General features: G+C 40.9%; 1 protein-coding gene across 4 annotated transcripts in view; it reads left to right on the top strand.

Annotated features, from left to right (window-relative positions):
* sfmbt2 (Scm like with four mbt domains 2) overlaps window positions 1–24200 on the top strand; it is a 150189-nt gene that overhangs the window by 93971 nt on the left and 32018 nt on the right. For all 4 annotated transcript variants that reach the window (XM_069909548.1, XM_069909549.1, XM_069909551.1 and 1 more), the window contains 2 exons: window positions 6509–6635; window positions 21205–21318. In XM_069909548.1, the coding sequence (XP_069765649.1) occupies window positions 6509–6635; window positions 21205–21318 (241 nt within the window). The remainder of the gene's footprint in view (window positions 1–6508; window positions 6636–21204; window positions 21319–24200) is intronic.

Here is a 24200-nt window from a genome sequence, read left to right as displayed (position 1 = left end):
TTGACTGGCCTCACCCTGGCAATGGATGAGACTGACGACAGACAGACACACACATCTGTGTGGGAATGTGGTGAGGAATTTAAATAGTTGGCTACTGGGATTTCAAGTTTTGACCCCCAGTCAGAATCAGAATTTATTGTCATGAACAAGTCACAAAGTCATCGATTTGCAGCAGTATCAGGCATTATGCGAATTCCTCACTCTGGCAGTGGAACCTGGATTTTGCATTCTGTTTAACGCTTGAACAGTGGCAGAAAGTGATAAGACGTGTTATCTGGCATAGGAGAAGACGGAGGAGAGAATTTGTGATGGTGGTGGGGAGGGAGGGTGGTGAAGGCAGAGAATTGTCCTAATGGGTGTTTTTCTACCAGAGGTTAGAGGACACGGGTTCAAGTCTGGATTCGATGGATGATTGGCTTCCTTCACACATTAACATTTCTACAAATCAATACTGTCATTTTCACATATTTCTCGACCAAATGTTGAATAACTCATTCTTTGTGTTGACGTTTTTTTCTTTTTTGTAATTCTTTATTTATCGCACTATGAACCATATCAACAAATATATTTATAAATGCATCTCTTTAAATATTCACAGTGACATTTTCTTTTTTCCCCCATCCCTCCCTTCCCCTTTCCCACCCCCCTCCAAAAACAGTAAATATTGAACATATGAAATACAATAAAACAATATCTTTTACAAAAGGAATACAGACAAAAAAGACGTATCATCTACTTATTCACATTAAATCTGATCGTGTTTAACTTCTTATCATTTTAGGTGGTGGTGGTCCGAGGCCTGCTCTTTCTGTTATGTTCCATGTATGGTTTCCAGGTTTTTTCAAACATTGTAACTTTGTCTTTTAAATTATATGTGATTTTTTTTTCCGAATGGGATACACTTAAACTTGGTTATATATTCCATTAATGTTTATAGTCATATAGTCCAACGTGGCCATCTTATATCTTTATTTTCACTTCTTTTCCGCCTCTTCACCCACTCCATCCCCATTTTTCCAATTACTGTTTTTTAAGTTTTCCTTTTTAATCTCAGTATAGACATGAAATACCCCAACATGAAATACCCCAACAATCCCCACAAGCAATAACCCTTTAACCCCTCCTTGGATTGCTCGATTGCCCCTTGTCCCTTGACGACAACCACAACTCCCCTTTCCATTCGGTTTGCGAACTTACTCGCAAGCATCAACTGATTTCTCAGTGACCATTATTCTCCCACCCCCAGCACCCCCAGAGAACACTATTTTCCTAAACATAACAAAGCTCTCTTTTTTTCTCCCTTCTTCCCCTTCTCTTATCCATCTTTATATATACATTATTTTTATATTTTTACATATTTTTGTATATTTTCTTGCCGTTCATCCTTCTTGTCACTCCTCCTCCTCTCTTTTCATGTCCTGCAAATGTTCAGCAATTTCTTGGGCTTTCTTTGGGTCCGAGAACAGTCTATTCCGTTCCCCAGGAATAAATACTTTGAGTACAGCTGGATGTCTTAATATAAAGTTATAACCTTTCTTCCATAAGATTGTTTTCGCTGTGTTGAATTCCTTCCTCTTCTTTAAAAGTTCAAAGCTTATGTCCAGGTAAAAAAATATTTTTTGTCCCTTATATTCAAATGGCTTATTGACTTCTCTAACCTTCTTTCTTGCCTGCTCCAGTATGTTTTGTCGTATATCTTAGAAATTTTACCAATATGGATCTCGGTTTTTGATGTGGTGGCGGTTCCAGTACTAGTGCTCTATGCGCCCTTTCAATTTCTATTTCTTCATGTGAATCTGTCGTTCCCAGCACCTTTGGGATCCATCCTTTTATAAATTCCTTCATATCTGACCCTTCTTTGCCTTCTTTCAGGCCCACTATTTTTATGTTGTTTCGCCTACTGTAGTTTTCCAATACGTCAATTTTTTGTGACAATAAATCTTGTGTCCCTTTAATTTTTTTTCGCTCTCTTCCAACTTCCCTCTTAAATCATTTATCTCCATTTCTGCAGCAGATTCTCGTTCCTCCACATTTTCCTCTCTTTTCCCTATTTCAGTCATGACCAACTCTAAGCTTTGCTTCTGTCTTCAGCTCTTTTCATTTTTCTTTTGATTGAACTAAATTCTAATGATGGCCATTCTTTTAATGACCTCATTTGTTCTTCGAAAAAGGCTTTGTCTTTCTATTTTACCTTCTTCTTTCCTTTGAAATTCTTGGTCTTCATCCTCTTCTTCTGTGTCTGTATCTATGTCTGTGTCGTTTTCTTCTCTTCTCTATATCTGTATATCTTCATCCTTCTCTGGTGAGCTGCTTCTGTATCCTTGCTGGGCCTCCAGCTGCTGAGTCTCCTGCTTTTAGGCTTCCTGCTGCAGGTCGACCCGCTGCTGGGCCCACTGCCGCAGGCCATACCCCTGCCGGTCGCTCTGTTGCCGCTCATCCTCTTTCCGCCGTTCATTCTCTTTCTCACCACTCTTCTTTTCTTTCTTGTTTGCTTCCCCCAGCCGAACGCCCCGATACTGGGCATCTCTCAGTTGGCCACTCCACAGCTGGCCGCTCCTCAGCTGAGACCCCTCTCGCTGGCGTTAACCTTTTCTTTCACTTGCGCACTGTGCACGTGCAACTCTTGGCGCATGCACAGTTGCGCTCCTCTTCTTGGCTCTGAGAGCCATTTTTGAAGTCCGCTAGTCGGGAGGACACCACTCCTCTGGGGACTCACCAACATCGGAGATCGGCCGCTCCTCTCCACGGTGGCTCTCTGCTCCGGCGTGCAGATAAGGCCTTCTTCTTCTCCAGTGATTTTCTTTCTTCCCTTTTCTCTGTTATTCTTACGATTTCTCTTTTGGGTGCCATCTTCTGTCTCTTCTCTGTAACTTTCTCTTCCTGTATTTTATGTTTATTGAGCTCTTTTTTCCAAACTTTTTTTGCTTTTCTCTGGAGAAGGCTGGTTCCAGTCGACCAGCCACTACTCCATCACATGACTCCTCCGTTGACAATTTTTCAAAGCTGCTTGAAGCATTTAAGCATTCGTTCATACTTAATTTAACGTTAGTTAGAACATAGAACACTACAGCACAGTACAGGCCTTTCAGCCCTTGATGTTGTGCTGACCTATATATTCCAACCAAAAATAAAAGTTCATAACCCTTCCTCATAACCCTCTGGTTTACCTCCATCCATGTGCCTGTCTAAGAGTCTCTTAAATATCCCAAATGTTTCAGTCTCCACTACCATCCCTGGCAAGGGATTCCAGGCACCTACTCTGTGTGTATGTGTGTATGTATAAAAAAAGAAAATTTACCCTTGATGTCTCCCATTAAACTTTCCTCCCTTTACTATAAAGATGTCCCCTGATATTTGCTATTTCTGCTTTGGGAAAAGGCACTGACCGTCCACCTTAACTCTGCCTCTCAGAATTTGTGGATTAATTGCGAATGAGTGAGATGTGAGCCCAAATATCCATCCATGGATTATGCCAGAAATTCAACGTTTGTTTTTTTACCAACAACTCTAACGTAGGACATTACTGCTACCAGTGATTCACTGGCTGTCATTAGTAAAGTACGAAACACAACAGAAAGTGGATTATTACCACATTCTTAACTTGGGAGGAAGTGCAAAAACACATGAGGCTAATCATTTTAAATGGATGGGGTTTTATTGGCACTGCTGTAGACCATGAAGACAGTTGTAAAGGATAGACACTTTTTTATTGAAAGGTTACATCAGCTGAGAAAGCATGTGGGTGATGCCAAAGCTGAAATGATGGGAACACCAATACCCCTGAGCCTAGAGCCCTCAAAAGGTAGTGGACACAGCCCAGGACGTCACAGGCAAAACTCGAGAGCATCTGTATGGAACGCTGCCATCGGAGAGCAGCAGCAATCATCAGGGATCCACCCCACCCAGCACACGCTCTGTTCTCGCTGCTGCCATCAGGAAAGAGGTCTCGGTGCCACAAGACTCGCACCACCAGGTTCAGGAACAGCTGCTGCCCCTCCACCATCAGACTCCTCAATAACAAACTCAATCGGGGGCTCATTTAACTTGTGTGCTTCATTAATTACTGAATATTTATTTTCTATATTGCACTGTGAAGCAATCAAGTTTAGTTGGTTTTTGTCTGTACTTCTACTGACAACATGAACATTTCCCCCCCCCTCCCCCACTTAAATGTACTGTGGACCAGATAGGGTTGTATGGTCCCCATTGAGAATGACTGCTCTACGACTGCATGTGTGACTACCACTGTACTGAGGCCAGATATATCAGTGTGGACTCCAGCCACAAGTGCCCCATCCAATTTCATGATTCACCCCAGGTATTAATTACTTTGTAAAACAGTTCTGTAGGATCCTTTTTCAACCAAGTAAGCTCGATGTACTATTTGCTTATCTGAAAGAATTAAAGATGCATCTAAAATTGCTCTGATGGTCAGAGGCCCATAAATGGAGAGATGTACATTTCATTAGCTTACAATGGAGTAAAACCTCTGTTATCCGGAATTCAAGCAACTGATGAAAAACATAGTGAGAAGTAAATAGGTTAAAAAATATGTAAGTTTAAAATTAGCGTGCCTCGCTGTTGGTTCACCTTTCACACAACACGCAGCCGAAAAATGCACTTATCCAGCATCTCCCAATCCCCATAGGTGCAAGATGTGGGGGTTTTACTGTACATTGATATACACGTTAATGGTGGATTTTTGTTTGTGGGGATTTTGTAGAGGTGGTCTGCATTAATGTCCTACTAAATAATTTTTCATCTAGAATAATTTAAATACTTTCTGCATGGATTCGCAAGTTCAAAAGTGCTTTGACATTCAGCTACCACCACGTCTGCTTTAATTGTATTTCCTTTTGAAACAGTTTCACACACAGAAATACCTGGTGCTGTTTCTGCAGTTCACTAGTGGATATTCACCACAATGTTGAGTCGTTTGATGTCACCAGTCCCTAAATAAGTACAGGCACGCAATCTTTTGTTCTGACATTGATCCTGCATAGGTTGTCTTCAGGCACGACACAAAGGCATTGCATTAATGTGTGTTTCTAATTCCAGCTAGAATTGTAGAAGCACGATTAGAAATTATTCATGGTTATCATAACTTAGTTTCAAAATGCTGCTGCAGACTGGCCCGTAGGAGCCAGGTATCAGAACTGGGATTCGAGAGGGTGCTGAGGGCAAGAAGGGCTGCCTTCGGGCTTCAGGCGCTGAAGGCTTTGTGTTGGAGGTATGGATTCGCATCTCGGGTGGCTGATGGTTTGATCAAGAGTCTGTGCGACTGCAGAGGCGGCGGGAGCACTGGAGGTGAATCCACGGACACTCAGTGTCTCTGAGGGGACTCTGCTGCTTCTCTCACTCCTCTTGTTAGGGACGCTGGGCAATCTCACGGCGACTCTGTCTTGCAGCAGGCAAAAGATGAAGTACAACATGTATATTTTAATACATGTATACATTTTAATGCAATAAAAGGAACCTTGATTTTAAGCATTTATTTCCAGGAGTTTGTGGTCTCCTGTAGTTGGCTGTCTTGATCTTTTTAATGTAACTGAGTTAGTGCTGTACACCACAGGAAAGAAACGTCAAACATGCTTTTATCTATCGTGTAGTTTGTAATGTCTATATTTGCCAGAATGATTGTTTTCCAGTTTGACATGTGTCTTAGCATGTGTACACAAGGCAAAAATACTTATTGATTTTCAAAGAAAGAGGAAGTGATAAAACATTTTTATAATTGTGTCGACCTTTCTGATATGTCAGAAGAAGAAATATTACAGTGGAAAACAAAACCGTAACAATTAACCCAAGATTATTTTCTTCTTCCATTGGTAATAGAATCCAATGTTCAAATAATTTTGTCATTAATTCTGTTTCTTGATGTGGAATTTTAAAAATTAAATTGGTTGCATTTTATTCAACCCGTGTAGTATTTCAGTTACATTATTTTTTTTAATGAAAGTTTACCTAGAGTCTTTCAGAAACCGTTTAAATGTCCACAGACATAATATTGAGATAAATTTGACCTTTAGCAAAAAAAAAATCAAGTTGGATCTTTTTAACAACTGAGTATTGATAATAAATGCAACACTTTCTAGTCCAGTGAAATACTTGGCTATTTAATTAAGGCCTCATTAAACTCTTCATTTGTATATCTTTGTAGGAATATCTGTAGGTTTCTCTGATTTAAAAAAAAATTAAAGAACATTCTTAGTTCAAGCACCTTCAGAACAGATTTTCAAAATCTAATTGCATTATGAATTCACACTCTATATAATGAGGTAAAAACGTTACCAGACTGATTCTGGTGATCATCACCGTGTATTTGTACTGTTCCACAACATTCACTGTGGTGTATAACCTTGTTACAATGTATGGCATACTTGGCTGTAAGAAATCGTGTAATTATAAGGAGGCCAGCCATTTTAAAATAAAACCTCATTAGCACAGTCTGTTAAATTATTAACCATATAACCATTTCTTTCTCTTTTTTCCCTTTTGCATTCTTCAGACTTCCCTCCATCGAGGCTTCACCAAAAATATGAAGTTGGAGGCGGTTTCCCTGTGCAACCTTGCAGAAATATGTGTGGCTTCAATCACAAAAGTTAAAGGACGTTTAATGTGGTTGTACCATGAAGGTAAGGTCATTGAATAGATCTGTTGGAAACAACAGGCACCGTATGACAATACTGGGTGCTTACAATGGATTGGTCCTTGTGCATAGATTGATCTTTAACTGGCTATCAATGGTACAGTAAAGCCCCTGGTATTTGGCACCTATGGGGATTGGTAGATTCTGGATAAGTGTATTTTCCAATTGCTTGAGACTGACTCTTACAATCCCTAACTAACAATCCTGCATTCAGAATAAACAGTTTAAAAGACAAAAATACTACACTGTATTTACATTGAACAAATTTGCTTGCATGAATATATAAACCTTAAAGCATTTTACTTTATTTTCCGTCACAATCATTGGAAACATTTAACCATCACTTCATCTGCAGATTCCTCCCCCTCCACGGAGTGCCCAAAACTTGAACAATAACATTATAGATAATTAACCCCTTCTCAAAGTTTACAGATAAAGCCTCTGACTGGGGTGACTCTTACTAAGCAGGGATAAGGAGATACTCTAAGAGAGTCGCCCCAATGGCAAGCGGCATCAACCAGCTCTTCATCCTGGGCAACATCATTACTGTTTCACACAACTTTATTCAAACAGCTGCTATGAGCAAAGCCTGACCAAGGCCCTCCACTTGCTGAATATTTACTCCCACTTCACCAAAGGTTTCTGTGTTACTTCAGAGAACATTTCCTTTTACAATTTTAAACTTGCGTATTTTCACCTATTATTCTTATTTATTTTAGGTTTTTTTATTTTCCTCAATTTTTTTTTTCTGGTTTCTTCAATTCTGGATACCCGGGGTTTTACTGGATTTATAAATCATATCTGGTTTATCACCATGTCCAACAGATGAGTGACAATTGGTAAATGACGCCTACGACAATCTGTTAGCATAATATGAGAGGTTGAGAGCACAAAGTGCTTCTTGAAAAGCAAATTCAAGATAGAGTTACTGGAAATTTGAAATAACAACAGGAAGCACAGTAGCATATGGAGGGTGAAACCGTTATTGTTTCATTAGAACTCAGAGAAATCAAATGCATTTTGTATTGCAATGGAGGGGAAGGGGAGAGCAAAGAAATGTCTATGAAAGGTGAAGGAGAATAAATGATAGAAATGGTGGAGAACCTTGCTCATTACTGCTGATCTGTCTGATGGAGATGGAGATAAACAGCGAGGAGTAAAAGTCAGTAAACAATGCCAAAATGATGAGACACCGAATATTGCCCTCACTGCAAGTGCTCAGCAGGTCAAGCGATATCTGTGGAAAGATGAAAATAGAGTAAACGTTACAAATTGAGTTTGTATTCAATTTATGTTTATGTTCAGATTTATTGTCTTGAGTACATACACCACATCGCATACAACCCTGAGATTATTTTTTCCTGGGGATGAGGCAGAATTACCACTTACTGGTAGTCCAATTTATGAACACATACACACAAATAAAGAAATGTAAACAAACTGTGCAATAACAAGAAAAAAAATCAATAAAGTCCAAAAGTAAGAGTCCTTAAATGAGTTCCTGATTGAGGGGTCTGATGGTGGAGGGGTAGCAACTGTTCCTGAACCTGGTGGTGTGAGTCTTGTGGCACCGATATCTCTTTCCTGATGGACGCAGGGAGAACAGAACGCGTGCGGGTTGGTGCGGATCCTTGATGATCGCTGCTGCTCTCTGACGGCACCTTAAGAATTGCTAGATAGTTTGAGAGTGGCCAAGGATTCCGTCTTTTGTATCAGAATCAAAAATTATTATGACAAACATGTCACGAAATTTGTTGTTTTGTGGCAGTGTCACAGGTGCAAATATTGCTCTAAAATGCAATTTAATTAAAAAAAATAAATTCTTGTAAAAGGAAGAGAAAATGAAGTAGTGTTTGTGGTTCATTGTCCATTAGAAAACTGATGGCAGAGGCTGTCCATGTGCCATTGGGTGCTTGTCTTCATGTTCCTGAACCTTCTTCCTGTAAGGAGGGCATGGCCTGGTTGGCTGCTTTCTAAAGATGTCCTCAGTGGAGTGAAGACTGATGCCCATGATGGTGCTGGCCGAGTTTACGACTCTGTCGTCTTTTCCTGTCCTGTCCATTGGCATCTGCAAACCAGACAGTGATGCATCCAGTCAGAATAATCTCCGTGGTTCACCTGTAGAAATTTGCAAGAGTCTCCCTTTGATGTCCTGGACGAGAGCTGCAAAAGAATGTTGTCATTACAAGCGTGTCCAACACTGAAACCGTCTTATTCACGGTTCATGTTGGTGAATGGCAAATATTAACTTTCATCCACAGAGCACCATTCTTTTGCCAATTTCGATTTTCCCAGGCAACACACGTCTGTATTTCTATTAGTGAGAGACAGAAATAGTGGGAGACGTTTGGATTTTATGCTTGATAGAAAAGCTCAAAGCAATGAAACAGATGTGTCATTTGTTGGCCAGGAATTCTGAATTGTAATGACTTCAGAATTATCAATGCTATGTTAAACTGACGGGAAATTTTGGCATTTGTAGATGAGCAGTTAGTAAAATCCAAAAAAAGTCACCTGCAAAACTCTGCTCCTCCATATGAAGAACCAAGGCAATTTTCAGAGAATTGCCAATTGATATAAACTTGAACTTTAAGCTCACCAGATCCAGATCTGTTGTGCCAAGCTTGTTATAGCAGATATTATGGAGTTCCTAATAGTACACAAAATCATAATGTACAACCTCTGGCCTTGAAAATCTGTGGCAATGGTTCCCTCAAAAGAATATTAAAGAATTGCATAGAATTTAAAGTCGTTTTTATTTTATTCTTTAACAATTTGTTTGAATCTATTTGCATAATTATTTTCTGTGCCATTTAAATTTTATTTACAGCTCACTAGAAACTGATTCAGGCTGTTTAAACCCATGCTGCCTTCTTCCACCCAAATTAAACTTCAACCCCATATATTTTGGATGTTGGGAGGAAACATGGGAAGAATGTTCTAACTCTTTACAGACAGTGCCGGATTTGAACCCTGCTCACTGGAGCTGCAATAGCATTGCACTAACCCTGCCACTAGAGGATCCTGACCCAAAATGTTGACTGTCCAATTGTATCCATGGATGCTACCTAATGCACAGAATTCCCCCAGCACCTCCTTGTTCGCTCTGCCTTCCTATGGTCAAGGCAATCAGCCTGCTCTCTTGGGGCAAGCTAACTATCCTTTCCAGATGCCACAAAATTTAAAGTTGCACGAACAGATAGAAGAGCCCTGAGCCTGCAGTCTCTTTGGGCATCTTTAGAAGGTGGTGACATCCCTTGGCCTCTTCTAGATGGGGTCAATAGTCTTGATATTGCGAACGTCGGTAGAAAATGATGAAATGGTGCTGAGATTGAAACTATTCTCTCATTTTGATTTATCCAAAATAAAAATAACTATTTTTAAAATATACCTTTAATTCCCTGTCTTTGAGCTTCGTGCAGCAGGCTAAATTAATCATTGATAGAAAGCTAATTTCCTGGCTGGTATCCCTTGTTCCTAGCACAAGAAAAATACATGAAATATATTTATTTAATATTTTTGCACAGTTTATATTGGTCAAGCAATTTTTTTCCCCATTGTAATTTAATTTAGAATGTAACTTCAGCTTATAATTCTTGTTAAATTGCTTTGAGTCCCGTGCAGACTTTCAGAGCCAAGGGCAGGTGCGTTTTGCTGCCTTGTTTCAAAAATTAAAATAATTGAAAAGTTAACACTTTGCTAGGATAAGTTTACCAGAACTGGAAATATTATTGACATTATGTTGAGGTGTCTGATGGTGGAGGGGTAGCCAGCTGTTGCTGAACCTCCTGGCAGAGTGAACAAGGAGTTGCTGGAGGAACTCTGTGTCACTCAGCATCCATGGGTACAATTGGCCAGTCCACATTTTGGCAACTTCAATAGCTTTCCTAGTTTTACCACATACAGTGAAATCCCATTAGAACACGATTGTTTGGGTCTATTAAGTGTCATCGCGGGGTCGTGCTAAATCAGGATTTCACATATACAGCAAGAACATCAACCTGCCTCATCTCTGTGTTGGCTGAATCCCAGACCCACCTGCAAAATCTGGCCACACTCCGGCTGCATTACCTGGGCATCAGCTCCCCGCACAGGAGCAGAGCCTTCGGCAGCTGTACAGGCTGAGGGAACTGGCCACACGCTGGAAGAGAGCTCACTGGTCCTGGACAGCAACCCGCTGAGCTACGACTGCCTCCTGCGCTGGCTGCTGCGGTCGGACCCGCCCGGCTCTCTGCCGCTGGTGTGCGCGTCCCCGGCTGACCTGCAGGGCAGCTGGCTGCCGGAGTTCCACAGCACCACACTCCATCGTTCACTGGCCTGCCACAAGCCCCGGATCCAGGAGTGGGTCGAGTTGTATCTGATTTAGCTTTAAATCGGGTTGTATTAAATCGAGGTTTCACTGTATAGTATGCTGTTTCAATTAAACCTTCAAACCTGAAGTATGCAAGAGGGAAGGTGAAGATCAGATGTTGAATTTAGCTTGGTTTGCATCTTTTTAATCTTTACACTGCTAAGCTGAGTAGCTCTGTGTTCATTAATTCTGTGATAATTAACCCTTTTACATAGATAAATTTCTGCAAGAGCTCAATTAATAGGTAACACATTTTAAAATCCTGAATCTTGTTCAGAATAAATGAACAGTGAAAAAAGACTAATAGAAAATCTGTACTTGTCCTAACACGTCACCTACACCCATGAGAAAAAAAAGGTCATGCTTCTTTCTTCTTAATCGTCTTTCATTATCTTCGATGAATTTTATATTTCAACACACGCATCAGAGCCACATCAGAATTCATTTTGTTTTTCGTAATTTGGCAAGTATTGAAAACAGGAAAATTAAGCCCTAATTTTTAACCTATTCCACTGTATTCCTGCCAAGTGAGTTCTGTCAAAGCAAACGTTAAGGATGAAACGATCAGAATAGAGAGATGGTGAATTAATGTTATTTTCTTTGGATAGAGTTGATGTATAATAAAAAGAAGTTTGAACATAGAGCATTGCAGCACAGGCCCTTTGCACCACGTTGTTGTGCTGTCCATATATACCTACCAAAACCCTCCCATCTCATAACCCTCTATTTTTCTATTATCCATGTGCCTGTCTAAGAATCTCTTAAATGCCCTTAATGTTCCAGGCTCCTCCACCACTTCTGGCAAGGCAGTCCAGGCACCCACAACTCTGTTTTATTTTAAAACTTGCCCCTAATGTCTCCTCTAAACTTTCCTCCCTTCTCTTTGTGCAGATGTCCTCTAGAGTTTGCTATTCCTGCTGACTGTCTACCTCATCTATAGCTCAATCTCAAGACCCCTCTCATAATGTGGTTTATAATCTGAATGTTGGCACTGCAACGCTGGCACCAAACACCGTACTTCATGACAATAAACCCTGGTTAATGGTTCTTCGCTCCGAGGAGAAAAGCCCCAGCTCTGCTAAGCTTGTCTCATAAGACTTATTTTCCAATCCAGGCCACATCCTGCATCATAAAGGGTCACAAAAGAACCTGGATGAATTAAACCATCCAGAAATGTCCACAAAAATCCTTTTTTAATCAAAATTAATAATTTATGATAACTGATCATTGCACGAGACTCACCCCACCAGGTTCAGGAACAGCTGCTCCCCCTCCACCTTCAGACTCCTCAACAAACTCAATCAGGAACTCATTTAGGGGCTCGTACTTGTACACTTCGTTTTTTTTTCCTCTCTGTATTGCACAGTCTCTTTGTTTACATTTCTTTATTTGTTTGCACGTATATGTATTTACTTGAATACTGGTTTTTGCACTACCACTAAATTGTAATTGTGTCTCGCCCACAGTGTTAGGTCTGCTTTGTTCATGAATGAGTGAGACAAACACCAGGCTGAGTCGAAATCAGGGTTCTTTGTTCTTTATTACCGGATTGTAACACTTGCGACTAACAAAGTTAGCCGGAGAATGCATTCTGCCGTTATCAGCAAAATGGTGATTTTTTATACCCTTGGATACATGCTTAGAACATCATCATATCATTACTTGTCCAATGACTAAAACTGTTGCTATCCTTTCCCTGCTAGCTTCCTGCCTCTCAATCCATCAATGTCTCTCTTATCTTGTAAGTACAAGGATGCATTCTGTTACTCCTTAGTACTGGGTGACTCCTTCTCCGGTCCCATCTCATGATGTTTTACCTAACAGGAGTACAAGGACACCTCCCCTTCTTGTTACTGCCCTGTACAGGGTAACTCCCTACACATTCCCATCTCATGATGTTTTACCTTACAACAGGAAAATGAATCTCAGGGTTGTATGTGATGTCGTGTATGTACTCTGACAGTAACTTCGAAATATAATTTTTAAAAATCAACACAATCTAAATTCCCCATTCAGGTGTGTTCATAACACAAAACCCGAAAGACCATTGTTAAATTAGCTGTTTTACTATCTTGATTTGTGTTCAGCTGTTGATTCATTGCCTTGTGTGTGGGTAGGTGGATGTGGATAGGGAGGAGAGTGGTGGTGATGGGCTAGTCACCAACCCCAACAGTAGATAATGCATTTGTCACCCAGGAAATGGAAACTTCACTGACACACAAACACTCTGTCTCAACCACTTATAAATAGCATGAAACTAATAATGTGTGGATTCTTTATTTTCATTCTGCCTTTGAATCATGACCAACCAGCTCATACTTTCCCTGCTGAATATTGACCAGCAGCAGAGGTAGATGATACTTTCTAAGAATTCTTGTCACCAAATTGAATAAGGACACTGAGAGACTATTTATCTTTTGGGGATAGTTTCTATTCTGGTGGACTCTCTTAGTGATAAAGTGAACTGTAAATGCAAAAGATTGAAGACCATCCACTTTGAACAGAGATGCAGATGAATCTGTGGGATTTGTTGCCGCAGGCAGTCGCAGAGACCAGGTCATTGGATGTGTTTAAGACAGAGATTGATAAGTTCTTGATTAGCCAGGGCATCAAAGGTTATGGGGAGAAGACCGGGCAGTGGGGGTGATTGGGTAAATGGATCAGCTCCTGATTAGATGGTGGGACAGACTCAATGGTCTGAATAGCCTCTTTCTGCCCCTGTGTCTTGTGGTCTAACTGGTATCCCAAAGCAAAAACAGAAAATGGTGAAAGCCCTCAGGAGGCCATGCAATGTCTGTGGAAAGAGAAACGGAATTAATATTTCATGTCAAATACAACACTGGGAAAGAGGACAATCAAGTTGCAGTAAAGCCCCTGGTATCCGGAATTCAATCAATCCCATCTTTTGGGCAGCTCCCTGGAGGGGGAGGAACCTGCAGATGCACGTCGGTTAAATGTTTTCAAAGAATGTGTTTAAAAAGAAAGTAAAATGTTTTAAGATTTATATATTCATGCAATTAACGTTTGTCCAGTGTAGTATTTTTGTCTTTTGTACTGTTTATTCTTAAAGCAGGTGTATTAATTAGGTATAGTAAGAATAAGTATCAAGCAACCGGAAAATATATTTATCTGGCATCTGCCAATCCCCATAGATGCCAGATATCAGGGGTTTTACTGTTCTTTAAATTTCAGAGAAGATTGGGGAAGGGATAAGTAGGTATCTTGAGTTCAATAGAGCAGTTAGATCTATTTCTGTGCCTTTGAGTTTCTTCAGTGCTGTAGGTCATTCCGGCTGTAGTCATTCAGCGATGTGAGCAGTTCTGCAGCAGGTAGTGAAACTGTCTTATTGAGTGACTCCAACTGATCTTGCTTTTGTTTGGGATTTTCAGCTCCTGGAGTTTGAGCTATTCCAACGCCCCTTGAGACAATAAAACTTTTTAAAGTAAAACGTTATGTCGTGTTTATAAAACAGATCACCCCACAGAAACCAGAGTTGCTAAACACTTCAAATTAGGACCATATATTTTTTAACTACACATCACTTTGAAGGCAAAAAGGATTTTTTTTGGATGTGGAATGCAGTTTAAAAATAAAAATTATTCTACTCATATCTTCTTTGAAGTGCAAAATTCACAGATTTTATATATTTCATTAAAAAAAATCCAAATCCATCTTTCTAAGTGGAAATTACATCTGTGTAGGTCAGTATTCATTATACAGCAGGCAGGGCTCCTTCTTTCACGTAGAAGGATGGCAGTGTTCTAATGTGTGTGGAAATCTAATCTAAAAGGCAATGTTGATGTATGACAAAATGGATGTGTCGATTGTGTTTGGGAATATTTTGCATTCTGTATGATCACTTGCTATTTTGTAACCCTGCATCAAACATTCAGATAACCATTGAGCACTGAAATTTTTTGAATTGCATGTATTATATACATGCTTTTTAAAAAAAAATGTTACATCTCTCTGTCGGGTTGAGGGAATAAAGAATTAATCTCCACTGAAAGGCTGTGCTTTTGATTTGGTGGCGTCTTCACACACCTTGGCTCATGCTCCATTTCGCTTAGACGGGCTTTTGTGCTGAGAAGTTCTGCAAGTTTTCTACATAATGTGACTGCTAAATCGATTCTATATTAAGGAGTTAGTTTTAGGGAGTTAGAGTGTAGGGCACCTCTGATTATACAAAATAAGATTCTCCAAAATCCTCATTTATCTGAAAAAATATTCTACATTTTGGGTAAATGAGGATATGCAAAGCAAATCAGAAATCCTCATTTGTCTGAAATTTTCTTAGAGCCGAACTGACCTTACAGGTTGGGCAAAAAAATTCACTCGACATGAAATTAGAACGACGATTGTCCTCGTTTCAAGTAATGCCCTCCCCTCTCTCATTCCATTTCTTCTTTACCTTCCCCTATTGACTTTTATCTCCAACTCTCCCTCTCAAACTGCACCCCGCTGCCTCCCAGCGCAAGCAGTCGGAAGTATCCATTCTCCTGGCGTCATCAAGGAGAGCAGCCTCTCGGGCAGGAGTGGGACCTCGGGCTCAGTGGCGTTCCCTTTCCTTCCCCCCCCCCCCCCCCCCGTCGCCCTCCTCGGGACACCGGAGCTCCCGACGCCAACTCCGAATCCTCCCCTAGTCCTACTATCGCACACTAGACTCCCCGGTGTGCATGTGCGATAGGCCTAAGGCAGGATTCAGAGTTGGGACTCTGATGTCGGGATCCCCAGTGACTGGGGAGACTGGAGCCCGCCGACTCGCAGGGAGTGTTCCACCGGCCTGGGGATCTGCAGGAGCGGTGGGGTCGTGTTGGGGATCTGCGGTGCTGACAGTTGAGAGGACTCGGTGATTGGTGCCATTTTTTTGGTGAGAATTAAACAATATTTTAATCTTTAAATGCCTTCCCTCATTGTTTGTTGTTATTTAAACATTGATAGAAGTGATTTGCTGTTGCTACTGAGCTGTGTTAATGCTGCAGTTAGTAGTTGTAAAAATATATAATCTGGACTCTTCTAATTCTATAAGATCCAGATTTGGGACTAATTGTAGCTATTAATGCTTTTATTTCTGTTGGTGTAATGTACCTGGTTCTCTGGTGAGAAAGTATATAATTATTAATTTACCATTGAGATTGTCAACTCGTATGAGGTTTTCAAGTGACATTTTGCCATTTCTGCTGAAAGTTTAAAAAAGACCAAATTCTGAGACCCTTTGTTATTAAATCCTTGATACCTGCTGACTTAATATTAAACGATCCCCATACTTGCAAGATTGGCCATATATTTCTGGGGGAATTGATAAATACAGCACCTTCCTGCCTGGAGAATTCTGTTTGCTATGAGATTGATTGCAGGTGATATCTTGAGCTGGCCAATGGACTGTGTTGGGCTGGGGACAGGGACATTGAGAACCAGAGTAAAGCACGAAAGTGATTGCTGTAAAAACACAGAACTACTGGAGGAACTCAGCAGGTCACGCAGCGACCTTCGGAGGTAAAGATTGGGCCTGAGCCCTTCTTCAAAGTATGTGCAGAAAGCAGGTAGGCGTCTGAATGAGAATTGGAAGTGTGAGTCACTGTATACCCAGAGCTGGATTCTGGAATGTTTGCTTCAGTTTATACTTACCAGCAGTTTTGATGGTTTCCACATTCCTTAAGTATCCGTAGGAAGTCCACTGCCAACTAACAAGCACTTGGAGTGCAAGTTGATTGCTTGACATTTAACTTTTGAGATCCTGAAATAGAAGCTCTGCAAAAATGCATGGACATCCAAGCATGGAAAATGGGAGCAGAAGGCCATTCAACCCTTCAAGCCTGTACCAATATTCAAGTTGATCATGGCTGATCGTATGACTTCAATCCCCTATTCCTGCTTTCACTCCAAACTCATTGATCCCTTTGGTCACAAGGGATGCAGCAACTACCTTTAAAGTATATAATGAACTGGCTCAACAACTTTCTGTGGTAGGGAGTTCCTCAACTCTCTAAGTGAAGATGTTTTTCCTCGTATCAGTCCAAAATACTTGCCCCTATCCTTAGACTGTGACCCCTTGTTCTGGATTTCCAAAACATCAGGAACATTCTTTCTTCATCTAACCTGTCTATAGTCCTGTCAGAACATAAAACACTCATTACAAGATGACATGATATAAGCAGCATGAGACACAAAGTTTTCCTTTGTACCTCACTACACGACAATAAATAATTCCACTCATTTTGTATCCATAAACCACATGGTATAAGCTCATATCTTCCATGACTGATAGTGCCATGCGGGAGCTCTAGATTCTACATCAAGTCAAGTGATTTTTATTATCAACTGATTGCACAAGTACAAGCCAACGAAGCAACGTTCTCCTGTTCTCGATGCAAAACACGAAGACACACATACAGACAGGCAATACAGATGCAGGACGTATTCACATATGCAAATAAATATTGTTTTGTGAATATGAGAGTCTCGGAGGGTGAGTGTGAGCAGTTCCTTTGGTCGTTCAGCATTCTCACTGCCCATGGGAAGAAGCTGTTCCTCAGCCTGGTGGTGCTGGATCTGATCCTCCCGTATCTCTTCCCCGATGGGAGCAGCTAAAAGATGCTGTGTGCAGGGGTTCTGTATCAAGAACATCACACCATAATATTTAACTCTTCAAAAACAGATGTATTTGGATTTGTTAAGAGGCTAAATATGCAACTTGATGTTAACCCAGATCACTTCTGGGTTTAGAGGAGCTAAGAGAAATGGTAGAGATTCAGTCTTCCCTCTGGAGCAAGGGGACCATTTAACTGGAATGTCTGGGAGGGTTACAAGCGGGCACAACTTCAGGATTGAAGGAGGTCCGCTTAGAACAGAGATGCCAAGAAAATCGTTGAGTACCCCTACACCCTGCACACAACATCTTTCAGCTACTCATGTCAGGGAAGATACAGGAGGATCAGAGCCAGCACCACCAGGCTGAGGAACAGCTTCTTCCCACGGGCAGTGAGAACATTGAACAATTGAAGGAACTGATCCCACTAACCATCTGAGACTCCTCTATTTATTTAACAGACATTTATTTATTTTATCTATGTATACAAATGTGTACTGCATGTGTATCGTTTGCCTATACATATGTAATGTTTGCACGTGGAGGCAAGATGATATCCGACATATGAGGTCAGTCGAGATGGCATCAGGAGATTGTTACCCCTTTGGTTGTCTAATCTGCTTCTCAGTAGCCAAACAGAGGCAGCTTGAGAGGCAGAGGAAACTTCTGCTATGTATAAGAGTTTGAACATGCACATGTTTTCGTAACTTACTGTTTTGGATTTGGTTTCACTTTATAGAGACTGAAAGATGATGCAATCTTCACATAAGATTTTTTTAAGGACCAAATATCCCATGAATCTAGCCGCAAATAAAATCCAAAAGACTTTGAGCCCTATCTATAAAATAATTTTCCGTATGAAAACTTGATGGAGCTTTTCAGAATCATTGGTATAAATTTTCATCTTTTATTGCATGTAGAAACAGTAACTTGGCCTTTTGCTGAAATTCAACGCAAGAGCAAATAAAAATCCATTTAACCTCAAATATTTTCTTTAACACAAAAAATAATAAATCCTGAACATACAGTCCAACAACACTGAGGTAAAAGTAGGTGATATATAAAAGATAACTTGTTCAAATTGTTATGTTGAAACTCCAGATGGTTATTTATAGAGGCATTTTATTCCAAAATGACTCGCATGGATTTAACTCCCAAATACTTTACACTTCTAATTGCTAACAGGAATTGAACATTATAAATGATCCTGATATTGCGTTGGGTGGTGCAATCAGAGGGAATCTTGTGGACTTGACCCTCCACCATGCAAGGGCTACATTTTAACCTGTTAGTCTTGCTTTCTTGTTTGGGAAAACATGAGTGAAGAGACTGTGGTACAAGAGGAAGAAGATAGACGTGCTTATAGTGTGGTGGTGTCCACATAGAGTGGAAAGGCACAGAGTGATTACTGAGGTCAGGAGAAAAGACAGGAAGAGTGTTGGAGGCCAGGAATAGAAGAGAGAAGTGCCAATAAAAAGGGGTGGTACTGGTAATGTAGCGGTTAGCGCCACGCTGTTACAGCGCCAGTGACCAGGTCTAAATCCGGCGCTGTCTGTCAGGAGTTTGTACGTTCTCTGCATGGGTTTCCTCCAACCCTTCAAAATGTATGGGGTTGTAGGTCATTAGGTAATTGGGCAGCATGGGCTCATGGGCCAGAATGGCCTACTTTTGTGCTGTATGTTTAAATTTAAAGATTACAGGGAGTTGTTGAATTACCTTTGGTTCATTCATGGGTGTGCGCCTATCAGTAGCATTTACCAGTGTGTTTTTTTTATCCTTAACAGTTAGCAAAGTGGTGATGGTGGTTAAGTTGCTGGTGTCTGTGTGGTGAAGGCATTCACCCACTGACATTGGAGAGGTGGAACAAAATTCTGATTCTTTCAATTTAATTTTGACATGCAGCATGGTAACGGGCCATTTCAGCCCACGAGCCCGTGCCACCCAATTAACCCCCAGTACATTTCGAACAGTGGGAAGAAACCCACACAGACATGGGGAGAACTTGCAAACTCCTTACAGACAGTGTGGGATTCGAACCATGGTCCCGATCACTGGTGGACTCAACACAGTGTATCGTTTCCCTTGACAATGATGTGAGAATCGATGGGGACCTACATTTGATGATGTTCCTGTTGCCTTTTCATCTGTTCAGATGCTAGAAGGTGTAGGTTTAGGAAGAATTGCCGTAGACCACATGTTGCTGTAATATATCTGAGTAGCTCATTATAGCAATGGTGCCTCTATGGTGCTCCAAGTGATATTTTCTTTATTGGGTATTCGATCAGGTGAGAATCATGTGAATTATTTTATCCTGGAAAAGTGTTGAAGATGTATTCACCCATGCAAGTGCAAAATCTTTCACGTTAACAGTCTCGTACCAGAGGACACATGTTTAAAGTTTGGGGTGGGGGGGGTAGTAAGTTTAAAGGAGGTATGGGGGGGGGGTGCCTGGAGCAGGAGAGAGGAAAGATGAGGTGGTCTGTCCTCCTCCCCCTTTTTTCCCTTCTCCCCAGCCTTTTAATTCAGCCGCCTGCCTGCTTTTTAACTCACACCTTGAAGAAGGGCTCAGGCCTGAAACGTCGGTGATTTATCTTTACCTCCTCTGGATGCTGCAAAGCCTGATGAGCTCCTCCAGTATTTCTGTGTTCTGACTTTTAAGTTTTGTCTCAGTGATGATGGCTGGGATATTAATGATTGCAGATTTGAGACTCCTAAAAGTAGCCAGGATGATAGAAAGGTGGTTCTACCTCTTGTTGGAGATGGTCAACATCTACTTCTACCATGGTGCCAATCAATGTCCCTCGGCACATAAGAGCTGGTAAACAACTTTTTTGTGCACAAGCTTCGACTAGTTCATTGTGTGTAGAACTGGTTAGGAAACTGAAAACTGTCGAGTTACACTGAACTACAATTTTAATTAAAAGGTTTGCTTCCTGAAAGAAAATTGGAGATTATAATAGGCAGCTTCAAGCTGAACACCAGGATCATTTCAGATTTGCTGTATCGCGTTGGAAGTTGGCGAAACATTAACTTTTAGTGAATTTGGAATGTCTAATCACTTCATGATGCTAACACATTGTGTTAGTTCAACTGACCTAAAAATATTTTGCCACTGAATTTTGCTTATACTCGGCATCTGATGCCTCTCGTGCCAGTTCCCAACCATAGTCGGCCAGCACTGATGGATTCCAGTTGCCCTGATACCGCTTTTCCATGGTCACAATGTCCTTGTGAGACCCTTCACAGTGTTCGTCACTGACTGCACCAAGATCAGGTGGGGAAGACGTCCAAGTGCAGATGCAGACAATGAATTTTCAACAACATGCTGCACTTCATGGTTTTGGATGATTGAAGCACGTTAACAATATGACAGAAAATCACAAAAATAAGTTGTATCTAAAAAAATAAAGTGTAACTGGAAAATTTTACCCTGATTTTTGTGATCAGCAGTCCGCAATTCATAAAATACACCCAAAAGTATTCAGGAAGTAATATCTTAGTTGACCCTCTGTTTCAGACTCTACAGTCAATTTCTTGATTATTTTTTAAAATGAAATTGTGAGGAATACTTTGAGGAGGAATCCCATGTTTATTGTGGCTTATCTGCATTTCTAGACTCGAAGAAATCCATCCCTGAATACATTGTTGATGTGGAATCAATGGATATTTTCCCAGTTGGTTGGTGTGAGGCAAATGGATATCCTCTAACCCCACCGTGTCGTGCGGTCTGTAAGTATCATCCTTTAAGATGGCACTGTTAATGTAGCGGTTAGCGCAATGCTGTTACAGGGCCAGTGACTATGGTTCGAATCCAGCGCAGTCTGTAAGGAGTTTGTATTGTGTCTGCGTGGGATTCCTCCAACTCAGTGCCACCCAATTAGCTACAACCCTCAGTACATTGCAAACAGATGGAGGATACAGGAGCCCCCAGAGGAAATCCACACAGACACAGAGAGAATGTGCAAACTCCTTACAGAATGCAGGATTTGAACCCGGGTCCCAATCACTGGCGCTGTAACAGCATTGTGCTAACTGCTGCTCTAAACATGCCACCCCATGAATGCTTGTATGTCTAAATTTAAAAATTTATCCATGTCAAACCAAATGCTCAGTTAAGTAGTTAGGCTTTGAGAGGGAATGCAGGGAAGTTTAACTTGGGTTAAATCTATGGATTGAGTGGTGGTCTCAACTAGGAAAACGGGCCAGATCCAAGTTGCTGATGTCCCTCTTTGACTGAGATGTGACAGGTTTTGTATAGTCGTGCTCTACACGCAGGCTAGAGTTTAAAATCTGCCAAATGGGGCCAACCGTAATCCTGCTCTTGCAGATATATGGTCTAAAAAGTGGCTTTGAATGTTAATTAATGCAAAAGACTTAAATAACTGCTATGTTCCCTTCACGGTAAGTTGTGTCAGTGGAGAATTGCATGACGTAAAACTCTCTTGGACATCTGTAAAGATAGGCCACTCAAGATGAGCATATTGCTTAAACTGATCTTTTCAAATCTCAAGATATTATAACATAAAAATAAGTATTTTAAACTGCTTGAGACGTGCGAATAATCGAATGAAAATGCACTTTTATACTGTGGAGTTGAAAAGCTAGGCCATCTTTGCATTTGAAGGATGCATGAGATCTAATGCTCTGTTTGGGAGTAGCAGGACACTAAGATTGTGAACTATTCAGTCCAGCATGAGATAACAGAGGTGAAGACCAAAATCTGGTTTCAAACATCCTCGAGTTTAACCTGCTGAAATCGGGTTAAAGTAATCCAGGAGAGGATGGCAATGAGATGGCCAGGAGGCATTGGTGAGGTGGACAGATTTTTTGTGATGTTAGGTATATTGTCAGTGTAAATACATCAGGATGCATCTAATCAGCGGAGGTTCATTTTGATGAACCCATTTTCATGAAGTAAACAAAATGAGGGTTCCGATTCAAGATTTATTTATTGTCATGTAATAGTACAGAAGATGTAATCATATTACACAAAATTGTCTTCTGCCTGCAATAGGTAGACAAAAAGTCACCATTAGTGTTGCCCGGTGCCCCTTACAGTAAAAGAGAAAGAGAGTCCGTTCAGAGTTGCTGAGTGTCCATGAATTTGCTTCCAACGTTCCCACAGCCTCTGGAGCCATACAGACTCCTGTTCGTTAACACGAGTCACAGATCCAAACCTCTGAGATGATCAGGAAGCCTTCAGTGCCCAAAGCCCTTCGGGAGCTTTTATTACCCACAGCACACTCTCGAGTTCCAGTTCCTAATTCCCATGAGCCAGTCTCCTGCAGCCCGTGTGCGGGACCCCCGACTGCAAGTCACCCGCAGCCTGTGTGGGTCCCTCAGCCGCTGAACCCCACGCTGAGCTGCCTTTGTCACCATACAGCAGGGTTGTCTCCTATGCTTCTCCTCAATCTGGGGGGGAGGTGTGTTCTCCCTATTTTTTTTTAACTTTATTTATTCATTCAAAAAACAAATAATATATGACCTTAACAGCAATTAAACATGAACACGAACATTTTTTTTAATATATATATTAAAAGAGGAAAAAAAAGATCCCCGCCCCCTTCAGCCAACTCTCCTAAGGAGAGTCAGAAAAAAAAGAAAAAAAAGAAAGAATATTAAAAAAAAGTTAAATATACGTATTAAATTCTAATCAATATAAATTGAAATGTAAATATTCTGAGTATAACAGCCACTTATTAATAATGCGTCAGTCCGCTGCTCCCGCCGCCCCCCGCCCCACCGAGTCTGCAACTCCCCGTGGCCGCTGCCTTAACCTCAGGGTTGACTTTAATGAAGATTGGGTGAACAAACGATGCACATGGATGGTGGTGCAGATCATTGGTGCTTTTATTCTACTGCCACAAGTGAGGTTCACCTACATTCAAGAGAAATTGGTTATCAACAATTTTTAAGATCAAAATAGAGCCATGGCTTTTAATTGCCTTGTTTGGCTTTTCTCATGAACAGGATATGTCTCTGTCTACATCTCAAGATAAAGTTTTAGCTTTTATCATGTTGATGGCCAGACAAGCAATTTTATTGAAATGGAAAGATGACTCTTCACCTACTCATACACAGTGGGTTTGGAGAAAATTAGAACAGGACATACGTAGTAAATGGGAGAGCATTGATGAATACAGAAGAGCAGAAGGATTTAGGAGTAACGGTACATCGTTCCCTGAAGGTAGAAACTCACGTGAATAGGGTGGTGAAGAAGGCTTTTAGTATGCTGGCCGTTATCAATCATTGCATGGAATATAGGAGTTGGGAAGTGAAGATTGTATAAGGCGTTGGTGCGGCCTAATTTGGAGTTCTGTGTGCAGTTCTGGTCGCCTAATTATAGGAAGGATATAAACAGAGTGGAGAGAGTGCAGAGAAGATTTACCAGAATGTTACCTGGGTTTAAGCATCTAGAGTACAGGAAGAGATTGGGCAGATTAGGTCTTTATTCTTTGGAGCGTAGAAGGTTGAGAGGGGATTTGATAGAGGTATTTAAGATTATGAAAGGGATAGACAGAGTGGATGTGGATAGACTATTTCCATTAAGAGTAGGAGAGATTGAAACAAGAGGACATGAGTTAAGAGTTAAGGGGCAGAGGTTTAGAGGT

This window comes from Narcine bancroftii, chromosome 13, assembly GCF_036971445.1.
Source record: "Narcine bancroftii isolate sNarBan1 chromosome 13, sNarBan1.hap1, whole genome shotgun sequence".
Lineage (NCBI taxonomy): Eukaryota > Metazoa > Chordata > Chondrichthyes > Torpediniformes > Narcinidae > Narcine > Narcine bancroftii.
The sequence above is the reverse complement of the archived record's forward strand: the minus strand, read 5'-3'. Positions and strand labels throughout refer to the sequence as shown.